This window comes from Cyrtonyx montezumae, unplaced genomic scaffold (genome assembly GCF_038088225.1).
Source record: "Cyrtonyx montezumae isolate F1298 unplaced genomic scaffold, pur_monq_1.0 scaffold_3, whole genome shotgun sequence".
NCBI classification, from domain to species: domain Eukaryota; kingdom Metazoa; phylum Chordata; class Aves; order Galliformes; family Odontophoridae; genus Cyrtonyx; species Cyrtonyx montezumae.
In genome coordinates, this window is record NW_027072034.1 from 26,167,026 (window position 1) to 26,183,633 (window position 16,608).

Sequence of the window (16,608 nt, forward strand, 5' to 3'; positions counted from 1 at the left end):
ATGCTAAAGAGAAAACTTTAACCTGAACCCCCAGCTACGAATCTCAATGAAATCTACAGAACACTTCAGTCCATAAGGCAAGGGAAAACACAACACAGAATATATATGCTGGCACACTTCGTTGTTGTTACATATGTGACTTCACAACACTTTGGGCCTATTTCCCAATTATCTTTTATGCGATGCCTTCAAAGGGCTTTGGATCTCATTTATTTATTTTTTTTATATGCTCTCATTATCATTATTTTTGGATAGTGGTTGGTTGTTTTTCCCAGAATTGGTTTCTTCTTTTTAATGTATGCATACACACGCATACATAAAGATATATATATGTACATGTACACACACACATACATATGTAGAATGATGACAAGTTAAGACTATTTAATTGCCGCACATGAAATTCACATCTTCTGGTGTAGATTCTGTGCAATCTCAAAACATGTATTAGTAAAAACAAAACAAAACAAAAAAAGTAAGAAAGAAAGAAAAACTCTCACTTCGTATCCCTTGTGTTCTATACACCTATTATAAATAAGACATATCTTCCTTCTCCATCTCAGTGTCATAATTTATTTTATTTATTTTATTCTTATGGACTGCAGGAGGTTTGCCATATGTGCTTTAACTTTGCAACAGAGCACCAACTAACTGCTGTGCCCGTTACAGTACCCACAGGCACTGTGCAGGCACTGCACTAGGATAAACCAAAGCATCAAAAGGCTCAGTCAGAAAAAGGTTCTGTTTCACTTTTAGAGATGAGAAAGGTTTTTGTTTGTTTGCTTTCCCCAAAACTTTATGAGTGATAGCATTATAGCTCATTTGACCTGTTGGCTTGTAATCATAGTGGTTAAATTTGGCTCTCTGCTATTTTCTTAAATGCTTTCCCTGTGTTTAGTATAGTGTGACAGTATAGCAGCTGAGTCTGCTTAAAAGTCTTCCGAAGCAGACTATGTTTTTGCTACAGCTTCAAAGCTGTATAATTTATTGCCAGTACCGCAACAGCCCTGCCCTAATATATCCTTAGTGGCCTGCTATTGTCTTGTCTCCTTCAAGCTTGTTCACTTCCTAACAATACCCCTTTGTTCTACTGTACTGAAGGTACTATTTTTTCTGCACACTGGTATTTGATAACCGTGAATTCCTTCAAATGCAGCTCTAAGTCACTGCACGTGTTATTGTGTCTCCTACTTGTCTCTTAAAACATAGCATACCAAAGTGCTGTGCTACCTAAACGTTTTCTTTCTTCCCAGCTTCTATTTTTGAGGCAGCAGCATTCAATCACAACTGCAGTCAGCCCTTCCCTCCACCACCCAGTCCTACTCTTGAGTTGTTGACAGCCTAACTTTTTGGCTGGAAGGCTCCTTATTATCAGACACAATTTCTAAAAATGCATTACCCATTCAAGTGAGGCTGCTGTAGCAGATGGATGGAGCACGCATCTCTAAACATTAATGTTCCATTAGTGATTCAGGAGGTGGAGTGAAAGAAAATCTTATGTGAAGGATGGCAGAGCCCTGAATAACAGAAATAAATGGAACAGTGACGGACTAAAGCAACAGAACTTTTAGCAAGTCTTACTTAGACACCAAGGTCTGTGTGACAAATCCAGTATGCACTGAGTGAGACACACAAAAGTCAGAAGATTGCATTTCAAGCTTGATATCCTAGAGCACCTTCCCAGGATGCCTAGAGCTATTAACATCCACAGATCACTCCATCTTCCCTTGGCTTTTGTACATGCCTGAAGGCCTGCAGCACATGGCTTTGAGGATGATGAATGTAACAAGAGTACAGCAATCAGAATGGGCATCTTCTACATAAAAGTCTTCCAGCGTTTAGTGAATACCGATTCACTGAGATAGGAATTCTACAGACTAGGTTAGCTGTCCAGCTCGAGTTGGCTCTCACAGAAAGAGCTGTTGCCTTCTTCCCTCTGTGCTTGAGTCAATGCTAGCACACAAGGCATCATCACAAACCCCAACAGAAAGCATTTGACCAGTGAGTGTCCTCTACGCCTCAACTGTACCACAGAATTGGTGGAGTGTTTCTCAGACCTTGTAGTAAATGTTTGCTGGACTCTGAGGAGGCATCTCTTGAACTATGTACACCGGATGTCCATAGTCGCCACTGACCTTTTCATAGTGGGGGCAAAAAACACTGTCTGCAGTCCTTAAAGGAATGATAATGTCACTGGGCTCAGAACCATTGTTGTTGCCACTGCGTTTTGGGGTGGCTAATGTACTAAGTGAAAGAGTTGTGGTGTGTTGCGGTGAATGCTTCCTGTGTCTTCTCCGGTACTTCAATAACAGAACCACCAAAGTGATGATGATGACGATGAAAATGATGCACCCTGATGCAATTCCTGCAAATAAGGCCACTTCTGAACCCAGTATACTGGAATGCCCAGCCTTACTGCCATCTGTGCTAGATCCTGGAAAGAATGGAAATACAACAGACAAAAGTTATTGCCATCCTGTGACCTGTTTACGCTGCTTAAAAATGTGTAGAGTAAGCAAAGCTAGAAGAATTAACTGACAGCTATACTTTGACAAACCAATTACCCTGTTAGATAGCTAAATGCAAACAGCCGAAGTCAGCAATCAATATTAAACAAGACTTTGTGTCTGTTGGGTCTCACTTTTGTGCTGCTCCCAAGCCACCCTGTTTCATACATCATCATCCATCAGCAGTGAGGACTGGCACTGACAAGGCCGCCTTTGATGCACACGGCATCTTTTAACAGATGCCGGCCAGCTCAGGGCAGCAGAAAGGGGTGTGACAGCACACAGGACTGCAAGGGGAAAATTAACACAGTGAAACAATAATTTTCAAAACAACTGGTAGCCTTTAGTGTCACACGATTCTGCTATTTTATTCTTCCGATATCGATTTAACCGTCCTTATTGTCTCCTTATGTGGACTCCTCATGCTTACAAATGAAACAAAAGAGCTTGAGGCAGTGTGGGAGATGGGCAAAATGGTTATTGACTATATCTGTTTATATTACGTATCTTACATTTATTTAAAAGAAAGTAACAGCACGTATTAGGTAGTCAGGAAAGGCTCAAGTACTGAATAGCCTGTTGAATACTGTCACATTATTTGTCACAAAAATTAAATCAACGTTTACTAGATACTTTCTCACTTGAAAATCTGAACTGACTTCCCTCTCTTGATGCTCTCTTACATGTAGAACAGTGCTGCAGATACTATGTCCTCATAACATCTGGAACCTCAGCAGGAAATGGCTGAAGCCTGCCCAGTAACTGTCATATCAATGATATCAAATGATGCAGCTAGCAAGGAAAATATGCAGCCATTTTTTAAAACCCCAAAATCAACTGTCAGCAAATTTCTGCTCTGTTCACCGATTTTTCTTCCAGAGAACTTGTGTCTTAGAAGTTATTTTCTTGCTCATAGTACCTGAAATGCATCCTCAAGATTTTTGTTTCGAACCATCCCATCTGTTTATCTTTTTTGTTGTTGTTGTTTTGTTGCTGTTGTTGTTTTCTTAATCTTTAAATTTAGTGAAAAACCAGCCGATCATATGTAGACTTTATATGGTCAGTTAAAAGATAAGGATATGAATTATTGATGTCTTGAAATAAACTTTATAAATGGCTGTCGAGAACCACTTGATAATGTATTATACGGGAAGAGAAAGACAGAAAGACTCGTTCATCTGCCAGAGTACTAAATGTAAGGCAGCATTTACCATCGTAAAGCTGCTTAGAGAATGCCCTATCCAAAAACTTTCCTGTAAATGAGTGGTACTCTTACAAGATGTAATTAACTTCTACTGCAGAAAGAGAGGAAAGAGCAGCCACTGCCAAGACCTGGAGCTCCAAAGTTCTATCCATCAGAGCATCAGAACTGGCTTTTGTGTCACCTCAGTATGAAAACATTTGCTTTCCTGACCTTTTAATGCTTAAAAAAAACATATTTGGGAACAAAGAGGAGGCTGCTAGAACCTTTCTGTTCCCAGGGGAAACTTCACAATACCTACCTGAGTGGTCCTTCACAAAGGGACTCGTGGTGGAGCTCTTCCCATTTGTACCAGCTTCCTGCTCAGGGCGCTTGGTCGGGTCTGTGCTCCGAGGTAACCCTGCAGAATTGGGATCTGTGGGAGAGAAAAACGTCTCACTGCAGCTTAGGCGCCTGAAGATATTAAGCTTTATAAGCCGGCTATAGGTATCTTGTGAGACACGGATAGCTTTGAACAGAAGAATCTTTATGCAAAGAACTAGGAGATACAAGAATGTCATTTTCCTTTTAAAGCAAAATGGTTATATTAGTTATTTCAGAGGTTTAAATTGTGAGGCCATCTGCAGAAACTATAGGGACTCCCGTAATTGGCAAGAAAAGCTTTGCAGATGACATTTCATTTTAACTGAGGAAGTTGATTGACTACTAAACCAACTTCTACTTAGAAGAATAATTCTTTCTTTCTGCACAATAGGTTATCTATATATGAAAAGAGACAATGAACAAAAACCTCTCTGTAATCAGAATTCATAACAAGCAATCTATAGATATATTAGCTTCCCTCCTTTCATGTATTTTAAATAATTTTGAACAGTGCAGTTGTGGCTTTTGTTTTTAAAATGAAAATAAAAATGACTGAAACACGTAATTCCCAGGTGACCTTTCCTTTTAGGGAGCTCTCCAGTGAAGAGATTTTATTACACCAACCCTCCTCCTGCAGAAATCTGTCAGTAGCTGAGGAGCAGAAAATAGGCTTTGCTTTCAGACTGTAAGGGAGGAACAACCACACTAACTTGGCTGGTTCTCTGCTCTATGCTTGCAAAAGAAGCCTGAAAACTAAAAAGACACTGAGACTGATCAAAGTGGTTTCATGAAACAGCATATGGTCTTTACCTTGTCCAACTTTCATGAGGATCTTCATGGTTTTTGTCTGGCACACCCCTCCCTCCTGGTTATTCAGGCCCTCCAAAGACCCATTTGATGTTGCTGATTAAAAAAAAAATAAAATAAATAAAATAAAAATAAAATCACAAAATCAACAAGCAAAGTGATGTGAATATGAGTGTCTGAGAGCAGAAATCTTTCAGTCTACTGGGAATTGTCCTTCTTGCTCAGGCTGACCTATGGAAAGTTGTGAAATGTTGAAAGCCAAAGGAATGAATACATTGGTAAGTTGTACAATACATACAAATGGACGAATGTGTTATCAAGGTTTCAAATTTACCCAGCAACTCTTTTTCTGCACACAATTGACTGACTGACTTGGACGAAAACACAGCACCCTGCTAAAAGGTAATAGAGTCAGCTGAAAGGGAAGCCCTGGCAGCCTCAAAGGAGCAAAGCGCTGGAAATTCACCCTTGTTGGTGTTGTTTTTTTTTTTTTTTTCAACAATATCTTTATAATCACCACGTTACACCTGCTTCCTCTATTACAAATCTCCTGCTGGAAGAAGTGAAAGCATACAAAAGACCCAGGTGAAAGCTGAGATTCTGCACTGATTGGAAAACCATTTAATATTTGAAAGTACAATCTCGCTTTTCTCAGCATTGAGGAGCCTCATCAGGGTGGGCTGGTCGGGGGGGGGGACATGTTCTCTTCTCATGAAAACCTTCCAGTTCATGCAAACAATGGGGTGCTTTCCCCTGTGTTTATATTATAGTTCTCTCTTATCTCTGTGCTTGCTGGGACCGCACACCCCCGCACAATCCTGTCACTACAAGCTGACGTGTGCAAAACACAGCTCCAGGGAAGAATCCAAAGGTTTGAGTCACCACCGCCACCATCACGAGGGCTGCCAGAAAACCCTTCCTTCGGCAGCTCCTAGGCACTGACTGGGTACCACTGACACCACGAGCTGTGCCAGATCCCAGCTGCCATCGGTGTGTGCTGGTGCCCAGCCATGGTGCTGGCACAGCAGGCCTCAGTGGGGTGGCTCCAGAGAGACTGGGCCAGACACACACAACAGGGACACTTCAAACGAGCTGGGTGGGGGCACAGCCCCCCAATGGCCCCCACTAGCAGGTCCCAAACCCATGTGTTTTCTTGTACCCTTCTCATTTCTTGGACCTATGTATGCAAGGCCTCAAACGCACAAGCAAGCAGACACATGCTTGCACACTGATACCAGGCCACAAACTGGAGAAAACAAATGGAAAACAAGAAAGCAGAGCTTGCTGCGGTTCTGGCAAACAGCTTAAGCAGCACTTTTCTACGTGTGCCTCCCTCTTTTCAGCTAGGGATCTGATTCAACAAGGGCTTCACACTGCTCAGATCTTTGTTTTCAATTCTCGCTCCTTCTCTTTCTGCTTCCTTGGGGATTTTCTTTCAAATGGAGGCAATGTATATTTCCTTATTCCTTTACAATGTCTTCCTAGCCCCATGGCAGTATTTTTCTTGCTCTAATCTTCTCTCTAGCTGTAAAGATATAAACCCCATACCGCTGAACCCTGCTTCCTAGCCTTTGATCTACTTCTTGGTTTTGTTCCACTCCTGCCTCTTTTGTGACTAACTCAAATTACAGCCACCACACAAACTTCCCAAACCATGCCTTCTTTTCCTAAAATTCCTGTTTCCCTGTATATAGGCCTTTCCAGTACCTCCATTTGTTCTCTCCCCCCTGTAAAATCATGGCAAGGGAAGTACGTGAAACTACTGCTTTTTTCAGACTTGGGAAGACTTCTAAAATTTAAAATAGCACAATGAGTAATTTAAGATAAAAACAGATCTGAAATGTGCCACTGCATTGCCAGGCTTAGAAAATAATGGAGACATATAGTTTTGTTTTCTTTTGTTTTTTCCAGAGGGAAAAAAAAATCAATACTAAGAACCAGTTCTGGACATAAATCAAATGTGTCTTTGCTGAAAGTGTTTTTTATGACCTATTTGCCAGTGTACCAGAGCACAAGGACAAGGGAAAAAAAGCAGTAAATAGAAATACCAAAGCTGAGCATCAACTGAGAGTATAGCTAATAAACATTGACTTTGTCTTGCTTTTTTGTAATTGTTCGTTTGCTTTTTAATCCAGGCTATGGGGGTTCACAGCTCTTTAAATACCTTCTACTTGATTTTAATTGAATAGAGTGCTGCTTCTTCTGAACATCAATGCCTTTTTATTCTTTAAAGGCCTATCCATTTAACCTACAGAGCAGGAGATCTCAATAAGATGCAGAGGATGCAGTCTGACCTCAGTACAGAATAAGAAAGCAAGACAGCAAAAAGAATGCAAAATTACTTCAAATACAGTCTCCAAGTGAGAGGGACCAAACATACAATGAGTCTGGTTGTGTGCCTGTGAGAGTTCAATCTGCCTCACTTGCTTGCTAAAAGAATGCATTCATAGCTTTGATGTCAGATGAATGAATTTGCAGAAGTATTCGCTTTTTCCAGTTCTTCAAGGGGTTTTCTGAAAACCTATGTTATAGCTCAGAGTAGAGAGCTACATCCTGAGGAACAGAGAATTTTCAAAGAGGAGTATTTCAGTGACAAAGCAAAGTTTCCATCTCAGCTTCTCCCTGTAATTAAACTGACAATTACCCAAGGCCACTGGAGGAAATTATTTTTCAAAATTCATTAAGACTATCGAAATATAACCTCACATATCCCTAGCGTACCAGGAAGAATGTGGATAGTTTTAAACATACACTTCTAAGCTTTGAAAAGTGGCACAGAGAAAAAGAAGTAATCTGGGACATCAGAGAAAACAGTTTCATATTGCTAATACCCCTTGACAGTATAGTGTGCAGAAGTCAAACAAGGGAACAAGTACAAAATATTCCTCAAATGCTTGCCACTGTCTTTTTAGACTGATCTCCAAGTGAAAATTATACTTGCTATCATCAAAACTCCTCCATTACACTCACACTTCTGCAGGGAAGTAACAGTGAACCTGGATCTCTGCTTATATTGATATGATATTAAAAAAAAAATAAAAGAGAAAGAGGAAGAAAATTGCCTGCCATACAGATTTGGGCATGAACACAGAAATATAACACAAAATCCTTGTGTTATGATTAAGAGGGAAAGGTTACTCTCCAACTGTTTACATGATCAAATTTTAGAACCTCCATTCAGTTTATTTTTACATACATGTATATAAATAAGAGAGCTTTTTTTTTTAACTTTTATGTCCAAATATGGATATATTTAGAGGAATTTATTCACATACACATGACCTTGTGCTAAGACTAGATACTACTTAAATGTTAACATTAATAAGAATAATTAATAATTACTATGAAGTCTCTCGTGAGTATTAAATTTTCTAAGGATCCCACGCTTCATTTTATATTAAAACAGAAACACGTAGGAAACTAAGCATTAGTAACAAAATATTTTAAAATCTTTTGATGGATAGGTACCTCTGATTTTCTGAGACCTGTCCTGTTCCACTGGTGTCATTGGCAAAATGAATTACAGTCAAAAGCACACTAATATTGCCCTATTTACAGTTTAACCACACCTACAAATTAATGCATGTAATTGCCCTAAAATATAAATTTTAAGAATTTTTGACAAAATCATAATTTTAAGTTGATATTTTTTCTGTAGTAAGTAAAAAATGATGATTGAAATCTACATAAACACTATGTATTTGCATTCCTCAAATACAACTGCAGCTGTCATTTTGTAAGGAATACAAGTTTAGGCTTTCAACTTTAAGAAAAAATGAATTCATATGAAATTATGGCTAAGAGTCTGCTGACACATTCTTACTTTGGAGAAGAAACTATACATTTTCTGTTTCATGGACCACTTCCTTAATATATAATCTCACTTAGCACAAGAAGAAATAAATTTATTCAGACCAAAGAATTTCATGCCAGCTCAACTTTCCCTTCTTTGAAATACATAGATAAAATATATAAACATATTATACATTTTTAAGAAAGGAGCTCTTGTAAATCAATGACTGATGCTTTACGGTCATTTGCTTTTAAAACTTCACAAGCTCTGTTTATTGCATGAAGTGCATTAGTCATAAACGTAGGGGCAGAGAATCAGTGAGCAAAACAGAATCAGCTGACAAGAATAGTTCCTGGCTATGATTCTTATACAGTCCCCATGGAGAGGAAGTAATATTACATTTTAATATGTCTTCATTTGATTGTTATTACACTGCCTCCCAGGAGGCTAAGCCACTGCATGGATCTTGGCTGTTTTCGACCTATCAGGTTGGTAACATTGCTCTAATCAGATGGAGAATTAAGCTGCTGGATTTGTGCCTGTATAGCTTTTCATTCACAAAGAGATTAGAAACGAAGGCACAGTAACAAAAATTCATCTTCCCTCACTCTTAAAAATACAGATTACAAAATTAGAAAACACCATCACAATTATTTCACAGGAAGCTCCAGTAAACTAAAACCACAACCACTTAATTCTGTCACAATTATCCGTAGTTTTATGCTTTAGGATTGTGAAAAACATTAACTAATTGCCAAATTAAATGTCACATCCTTTAAACCAAGACAACTTCATAACGTGTATTTCTGGACATTGGATATGAAATGAACTACATGCCCGAGGAGGGAAATTCAGACTATCATATATAATTTTCCTGTGAAAATTAAACAAACCTTAAGCCACAGACTGTAGGAAGGAGTAAGTGATCTCAACTTGTGGGTTAGGGCAAAACTGGTTTCATGTGTGTGGACAACTTAAGCCATTCAGCAGTGTATCAAATTGAGAATTAATTGTTGCTGGTGTGGATCTGTTAAGAGGGAAGGAGAGAATTGCAAGTTTCTTTGAGTTAGATCAGTATTGTTTTAATAGTAGTGACGGTCAACATCTTTCATCTTAGATATTCCTTAAGGTCAGCATCAGAAAATAAGTTTCCCAAAAGCACAGCTAAATAAAACGTAAAATCTCTATCCATCTGCACTTGTTCACAGCTGTGCTGTTCCCGTGCTTAGAATAGAAAAGCCTACAGACTGCAGGAACAAAAACTCACAAGAGCTATAGATCCAACAGTAGTAAGAAGTTGTTCTTAATATAAAGCTGCACTTGATCTAATATGCAGTCATAGGATTATTAAGCACATCTAAAGCTTTTGAGCTTTTTTTTTTTTTTTAATTGTGTTAAGTAATAGCACACTAGTTTGGCCAGGCATCATGTATTTGTGCTCTGACTGCTTTCATCTGCTTTCAGTACTTTTAATGACTTTCTTAGTAAAGCATAAAATAAATAATTCTTCTTTCCCATAAATTATCTGAATTTATAGGACAGGTTTAAGAACACAAGAAATCACACACTGAGAAACCACAAATCACAGATCACAACACAGAGGTTGTTTCTAGACTAGCCAGGGATGAAGAACAAGGCAGCTGAGGTAATGGAGTGTTTTAATTAAATGAAATTAAATTCTTTTTTTTCTCTCTCTCTCTCTCTTTTCACTTAGTAGCAATGCCAGATCTGCATGGAGACCTGAGACAGACAAAAGAAAACAAAAACTGCTCAGGCCACTCACCAAAGAACAGGTAGTTTGGCAAACAGTTGGTGTTGGATGCACTGCATAAAGTTTAAAGAGAGAAGACACATATGCAAATTTAACCTACTATTAACTAACGGTCTACACTTGTTTGTAGTTAGAAAAATTCAGACTGACAATGAAACCTTCAGTTTTTGCTTTAGAATGAAACTGTCTCCCAGAATGTAACTACAAGCAGTTCCACACATGGAGTGTGAGTGGTAATACTCCAATGCATTAAGAACAGTTGCAGTGAGTATTGTCAGGATGTTGCCTACATTTCTATCTGCAGGCTGGAGACTTCTGTTCAACTCTTCCATAGCATCATAGAATCATAAAATGGCCTGGGTTGAAAAGGACCTCAAAGATCCTCTGGTTTCAAACCCCCTGCCTTGGGCAGAGTCACCGACCACTACACCAGGCTGCTCAGAGCTACATCCAGCCTGGCCTTGAATGCCTCCAGGGATGGGAGATCCACAACCTCCCTGGGCAACCTGTTCCAGTGCGTCACCACCCTCTGAGTGAAAAACTTCCTCCTATTATCTAACCTAAATCTCCCCTGTCTTAATTGAAAACCATTCCCCCTTGTCCTATCACTATCAACCCATGCAAACAGTAATTCCCCCTCCTCTTTATACACTCCCTTCAAGTGCTGGAAGGCCACAGTGAGGTGGAGCCTTCTCTTCTCTAAGCTAAACAAGCCCAGTTACCACAACTTTTCCTCATAGTAGAGGTGCTCCAGCCCTCTGATCATTTTAGTTGCCCTCCTCTGGACCTGTTCCAATAACTCCACATCTTTCTTGTGTTTGAACAACACAATCACATCCTACATTTTCTTCTGATCTTACAGCAACAGAGAGAGGATCTTTAATTTAAAAAAGAGAAACAAACTAGCTGGATTTGCTCAATTAATAACTTAACTCAATTAATAATGTCCTTCTAGTGTAGGATACCAGTGCCATCATTTAACATCTGTAAACAAAATACAGTTTACCAACCATCTTTCATTATATTTTTAACACCTCTGTTTTTTGTTTGTCCTAGTTGCAAAGACAAAGTGGCAACAGCATTTCATGAAGACTTTCTCAACCTAAAGATCAATTCAGAATCTTTCATTGGTTTAATTTTATTCTATTTTTTTTCAAATTCACATATAATTTCTCTTTATTATGGAGTGTTCAAAATAAATACTCTTGCAACCAGACTTTTTTCCCATTGTCCTCATAAGGTAAAACTGTTACATGAATAAAGGACAAGAATTTTCCCTTCATTTTCAGATCTCATCCTTATCATTTATGAAATTATGTCCTATTGTCATGGTTGTGGCTCTCAAGACTGCTACCTAAATAGGATCCACAGACTGTATTCTGCACAGCAAGTAAGCAGCAGTGCCCACCTCAGTCAAACTAAAGCCAGAAAAAAATGAAGTAAAATAAAAAACAGGCCTCTTCTCTCCTGGAAGAAGGTGAAGGCTCTGCAGTGGAATTTTGTGATTCGCTTCCTGCACCACTATTCTGAAATTTATCTTGTCCAAATTCAAATGGCATGTCTGGTTGTAATTTGAATAGACTTGTGGCTAATAGGGTTTGCTATAAAATTTTCCCTATGATTCTCTGTACAGTACAATGTACTTTAAAATGCATATACCTTGTAAATATCAACTGCTTAACTACAGGAACACCTCTGGAAATTTGCAGACTCTCCTTACTGAGTCTCATGTTGCCTGACTGAAGAAAGAACACTCAAAGACCAAAGAATTAAGTACAAAATAGGGAGAGTGTACTTGCACAGTTTCCCTCCTTTCCTATACCCAGGATGACTTTACAAATTCCACATGGACATGGTATCACACAAGAGTACAGGTGGTAAAATACAATGCTTGTATTTCATTTTTTTAAACAAAGACTTTCTATTAAGGAAACAAGAGACAGTGAGCAACTTGTACCGAAGAAGCTGTGAGCTCTAACTGGTTTCCTCTGCCTATCATTTTAAAAACTGTACCACATTATCTCTTGGTAAAGGAACACCACAACTTAAGTGTACTAAACTGCATGCTGCATTATTATCCAATACAGAAGGTCACAGCATCCACCCATCCACAGCAGAAACCGACTTGCTTCACTGCTCTTGTGTCCCTTTTCATTCAGGAAGATTTACAGATGATAAGGAAAAAAATGCATCTAAATGTTGTACCACTACGAATGAGAATTTGTCTTTCATTACAGCTATGCATTTCTAAAAGTATTTCAGTTGTACATTTCACATACTCTGAGAAATGTTTTCAGATAATGATCTACTGTACACATGGTTGATTCTAGTTTACATAAACAAATTACATATTTGTGAGCATTGAAGAAACTGTGGCAGATGTAAGCCCACTAATTATGGTGTATTCAGTGTATATCAGAATGTATACATCTAAAATAGATTACTAGCGAGTTAAATTCACCAGTCATGAGTAGTGGTTTTTTTATAGAGTTTATCCTTTCTCCCAGCACACCACTGGCAAAAGTCTCCTACGGATGGGAATACTTCCTCGCTACTACAGTGAGCTTTGCTTAACAGTTCAGCTAAACAGAACTAACACAATTAGTTACCATTCAAGTTACACTGATTGCCACTAATGACAAGTGGCCTTGCACGAAACAAAATCAGAAGGTTTAATATTAAATGAGGATCTATATTCTGTATCACATAAACTCAACATTATTCTTCGAAGATGTTCATCCGCCTTGAAAATTTCTAGTTTCTATCTGCAGTACTTGGATAAGAAAGGGTTATAATAGTGAAAGTTCATATTAAATAAATAAGAAACCTCTTGCTCATTCTACTGTCACTAATTGCATGCAATGATATTAATGACCCAGTAATTGCTATACGAGTAGCACTGAAGTGGAAAACATCATTCTGAGGCAGAGTTCATCTCTAGGTGGTAGGACTTCACCACTGGCTGAGTTAATGCCAAGTGACAGTTCAGAATATAACACTATAGATGAGAAAATGCATCGGTCTCATGGTTGTAACAGTTTAGATGGACATGACGTTATTTGCTTTGACCACACAGAGTCCAGCAGTAACCCCAATAAAATGCCACAGTCAGAGTTTGCCCTATAGATGAACCTCATTCCTTTCAGGGGAGATGCTCTGTACTATAACAATCTAGAGCAATTTTCCACATGTTTGCTCCAATAAAAGAATACCTTCATCTCCCGCTTTTACATCAAGCACAACAAAAGTGCGCTTTATTGCAAAACACAAAAAGCTATTTACATCATCTAACTATCTTTCAGCAACAGAGTTTGGCACCTCAGTACTGAGATCAATTATGATACTATTGGATGACTGCGCACTTGGCAAAGATGATCAGAAGTTAAGCAATGTTCTGATTGCTGCATGCCTGTTTGTGCTCAGAACTTTTAAAAAACTTCTGAGTAACTTAATGAGGGAACATTGCTGAAAGAAAGCAGTCTGAATTCTCAAGGTGTTACAGGATATTTAGTCCTTTTTTTCTTTCTTTCTCTTCCTTTTTTTTTAACAACACAAATGTCTTGATTCTTCTACTATATATGCTATGGCAGACTCTGGAAGACAGGTGGAATTGCAGACCTGCAGCACAGGTTGGGGTAACCAACTGGAAAGAAGCTCTCCACAAAAGGCCATGGGGGTTCTGGTGGACACCAAATTGATGACAAGTCAGCAATGAGCCCATGCAGCAAAGAAAGCCAACAGGATGAACTAGACAGAGTGCCATCATTAAGTCCAGGGAGGTGATCCCCTTCTAAGTACTCAGCCCTGGTGAGACATCTGGAGAGCTTCAGCCAGGTCTTGCTTGGCTCCCCATTGTGAAAAAGATAGAACATAGCAGAGAAAATCCAGCAAGTGCCTGTGGAGATCAAGAAGGGACTGAAGAAGAGGGTGAAGACTGTTCAGCCTGGAGACGGGAAGGCTCAAGGGGAATCTTAGCCATGTGTGTACCTGTTATGGAGCGTAACAAAGAAAGACCCAGACTCCTTTCAGTAGTACCAGGAAAAGAGACAATGGGCACAAACTGAAATACAGGGAATGCTGTTTAAGCTTAAGAAAACCTTTTTAACTGTGAGGGTGACTGAGCACTCAAACAGGTTGTCCTGGCAGGCTCCAGAGTCTCCATCATTGGACACAATCCTGGTCAGCCTGATCCTGCTTGGGGAGATGCCATTCAAACTCAACTGTTCTGTGATTCTGAGAACAACTGCACTGTAGCAATCCAATGCATTTACTAGTAACATGTAATACTTGAAAAACAACTCCTTCTCAGTTTCCCTGGAAGGATTCAGATTCAAAATTATTTCTCTCACAGAAGCTAAGTGAGCATAAAGACAAGTCTGCTGTTGCAGTTTAGTTATTTTTTCTGTCATCTAATCAACAAATTCTGCTAACAAAGGCATGAACATGCTTTTAAAAACAGGCTTATCAGCTCAGTGGGAACTGTTCTCCAAGAACTACTAAGACAACCTTAAGCTTAATCCTGGTTTTACTCACAAAAATATTTGCACCGTTTCTTCGGGATTCAAAAAAAGCAACTGGAAGACTGCCCATTAGGCCTCAGTCTTACACTTATCAGAAATCAATCCTGAAATGCTCTTCCTCCAAAGTTTCCAGGACTGACTAAAAGCGGGAAAGAAAATATAAACTGACATTTAACCCTGTTTGCAGCCATTTCAATCCTGTGCTTTGGCTAATGCAGTTCTTGGACAAAAATACAGTTCAACTATGTAAAAACTTCAAAGAGGAAAATGACTTCAAGTATTTTAAATTAGTTTAATTAAAGCTTTAATAAATGCTTACGCATTCTTGGTCTTTTATTCCAGGAATTAAAATACTGTAACGTAGATATGTTATAAGCAACAGCATACAAGACAGACTAATCCACTTTGACAGACACATGCTCACCACCTAACTTTCGTTAAATGAAATTTAAATGAGTTTCAATATGCTGGTGTGTGTCTCAGTTTCAGTTCAGAGTACTTTCCTCACAGCATTGTGTACTTCCCCAGGATACATCCCCACTATTAAAACGGTTACTTACAGTCTGCGTATGAAGCATATAAACTGCATGCTTCTACACATAGTCCTATCAAAGATATATACGTAAGTGTAAGAATATATACAACTGTTGAAAGATCAGGGCTTAAGCTTTTTGTTTGCCAAGTACTTGATATATGTACTATATGTACATACAAAGGCTTTTAAGTGAGAATATTGTGCTTTTCTTTGTTAATGTACTGTATTTTCTGTATGTATGAATTGTTTATAAGGAACTAATACAATCAGCGCAGTGACTAAAAATACCAAACAACCTGCTATGAAATTTTAAATCCAGTTTAATTCTTGGGTATTTCCTGAATAATTCTTTCTTCCTCACAAATAATTATTCTTCATTTTCATCTGATTCCATATCAGTTCAGAATACCTGGGGGATGCGGAAGAAGGATAAATGTATTTTTTCACAACATACCATCAATTAACAAACTGATCATTCCTATCTTTCAATTCCTTCCCTAAGGAACAGAGAAATAATAACAGATTTTCTGCTCAACTATCTCTGTCTACTTTAAAGGAGATAAACAGTCGGTATTGCCTAGGTAATGGCACTGAATATGAACAAAGTCCATCAATCTAAAATTGCCTTATTCTCTTACAAGAAGACCTGTGTGGTCTGGGACAAAACCCCAAAGGGCCATGATTCCATTAATCCTGTAGGTCTTAGACACTGTTAGAAATCTGAAGCTGCACAGACACTGATTTCCTTCTCCAATAATATTATTTGTAGGAGCTGTATTTATATTTAATTCAACCAGAGCTAAGTGGCATTGCTGATATATCCCTTAAAAGACTCTCAGCAAAGTCAGCGAGTGACCTCTGGATATCATTTTACACTAAGAAGAAATCATTTATCTAATTTGCTGAAGGAGGAGGAGGAGAAAGGAAAGAAAAAAAAAGGATCTTTGTGCAACTGGAATCAGGGTGGCTATTATCTCATAGGCTTTCCTTAATACTACCAGCCCCACCAAAAAATAAATAACATTAGACTGCTGAGCTGTGCTGCCTTTTTTAAAAAAAAACATCTGTAACATTTGTGTTGCAAAATAAATGGAATAGAAATTTTGATACT

General features: G+C 38.6%; 1 protein-coding gene across 1 annotated transcript in view; it reads right to left on the reverse strand.

Moving 5' to 3' along the window:
• Positions 1-783: 783 nt before the first annotated feature.
• Positions 784-16,608, reverse strand: part of EFNB2 (ephrin B2) — a 43,048-nt gene continuing 27,223 nt past the window's right edge. The window contains exons 3-5 of the mRNA XM_065740967.1: positions 4,882-4,974; positions 4,010-4,123; positions 784-2,434 (exon numbers count right to left, since the gene is read on the reverse strand). Coding sequence (XP_065597039.1) covers positions 2,052-2,434; positions 4,010-4,123; positions 4,882-4,974 — 590 coding nt within the window. The 3' untranslated portion in view covers positions 784-2,051. The remainder of the gene's footprint in view (positions 2,435-4,009; positions 4,124-4,881; positions 4,975-16,608) is intronic.